The 1,527-nt window shown below is 43.6% G+C and overlaps 1 protein-coding gene and 1 long non-coding RNA gene across 2 annotated transcripts in view; one reads left to right on the top strand and one right to left on the bottom strand.

Moving 5' to 3' along the window:
- Positions 1 to 1,527, bottom strand: part of LOC139027788 (uncharacterized) — a 331,562-nt gene that overhangs the window by 177,950 nt on the left and 152,085 nt on the right. The gene's annotated exons all lie outside the window — the stretch shown is intronic.
- LOC111964401 (vascular endothelial growth factor C-like) overlaps positions 1 to 1,527 on the top strand; it is an 11,337-nt gene that overhangs the window by 4,106 nt on the left and 5,704 nt on the right. The window contains exon 2 of the mRNA XM_023988298.2: positions 211 to 427. Within this exon, the coding sequence (XP_023844066.1) occupies positions 211 to 427 (217 nt within the window). The remainder of the gene's footprint in view (positions 1 to 210; positions 428 to 1,527) is intronic.

A 1,527-nucleotide genomic window follows, 5' to 3' on the forward strand; every position in this document is an offset into this window, starting at 1 on the left:
ACTGTGTCGAGACACTCATTAAACTCTGTCGAGACACTCAATAAACTCTGTCGAGACACTCAATAAACTCTGTCGAGACACTCAATAAACTCTGTTGAGATACTCAATAAATTTGTACATAGTATATTGCAGTGCATAATCAACTGAATTGATTTTAATTGAATTTTGTTAGATCAAATATATAAATCTGTTCATTTTGTTCCTCGACAGGCCCCGCTGGTTGGGGAGGGACTCAGTGATTTAGACACAGTGTCCAATGTGGACGAGCTGGTGGAGCTGTTGTATCCAGAGTACAGTCTGGTGCAGCATTGCCTACGTAGGAAAACCCAGCGCACCTCCACTCCTCTCCATGCTGAAGACGATGTCTGGGCCTGGGGCAAGCCCAGGGAGGGTGCACTGTACAAGTCTGACAAAGGCACCTTTGACGGTAAGGCTCTTCAGTTGATTGGCCCTAATAACAGCCTACACCAATAGAGAAAGAAAGTTGTCTTCCCATCCCACAGGGGGCAGATTTTTGTGTGATAACCCCATTTCTCTTTCCCCAAACCCACAAATGGGTGTCTTTGTTAAAAGGAGAAAGAAAGGACTTTGTTCAATTTCCTAACAGTTAAAGAGGCCCCTCACTCCCCCCCTCCCCACTCATTAGAGACTGAGTGCTCCAGTTTAAAGCAGAGATTCAGGCTGTCAGCATAGACTAGCTGTGTCTGCTTCCTGATCACAGGAGCTCATCCCAGAAGATGTAGGTCCTACTGGAGAGCTGAATGGACCACTACCACGTAAACAACAATGATAAGAGGTGGCCTGACCTGACCTCAGTTCCCTCCAGATGCTATTGAGAGAAAGTGGTAGAAATGGCACATGATACAACTGTCTTGCTCCATTGCCTTTCATTGACCATCCCCAACCTCTATGAAATGATGCCAGAAACAATTCAAAGAAAGGAACTCAGACCTAGTGACTAAAGCTCTTCTAAAGAAACCACTCAGACCTAGTGACTAAAGCTCTTCTAAAGAAACCACTCATGCTGGAAATTTGACCACGACCAGTGCCAGTCAGAAGGAGGCCATATTGAATTAGTTACCGAGACAAATTGCACATAATTATGGTGGTCATCTGACAACAGAGATTGCACTAAAAAGGAAATTATTTGTTGAATTAAATTTTTCATCAAGTGACATGCATCTCTCATAATGTGGCTTAGTTGGTGGCAGAGTGGCTCTGTGATTACTGCAATGGGCTTTCCAAAAGGAAATGAACCATTACAAAAATCTAATTGTAGGTGTGGTTACGATGTCGTTGGATGTTGCAACCAACCAAGCAACATAGCCTAATCCTAACGCAGCAGCATTATTGGCAGGGTGACTTAAGATGGTCAAGAACAGAATGTTCCGGATGTTCTATTGTATTCCATATCAGTCAGGATATTCTGTATATCCCTGATAACCTGTCTGTTACTGTTCCTCCATTCATCCCTGATAACCTGTCTGTTACTGTTCCTCCATTCATCCCTGATAACCTGTCTGTTAC

This window comes from Salvelinus sp. IW2-2015, linkage group LG5 (assembly GCF_002910315.2).
Source record: "Salvelinus sp. IW2-2015 linkage group LG5, ASM291031v2, whole genome shotgun sequence".
Lineage (NCBI taxonomy): Eukaryota > Metazoa > Chordata > Actinopteri > Salmoniformes > Salmonidae > Salvelinus > Salvelinus sp. IW2-2015.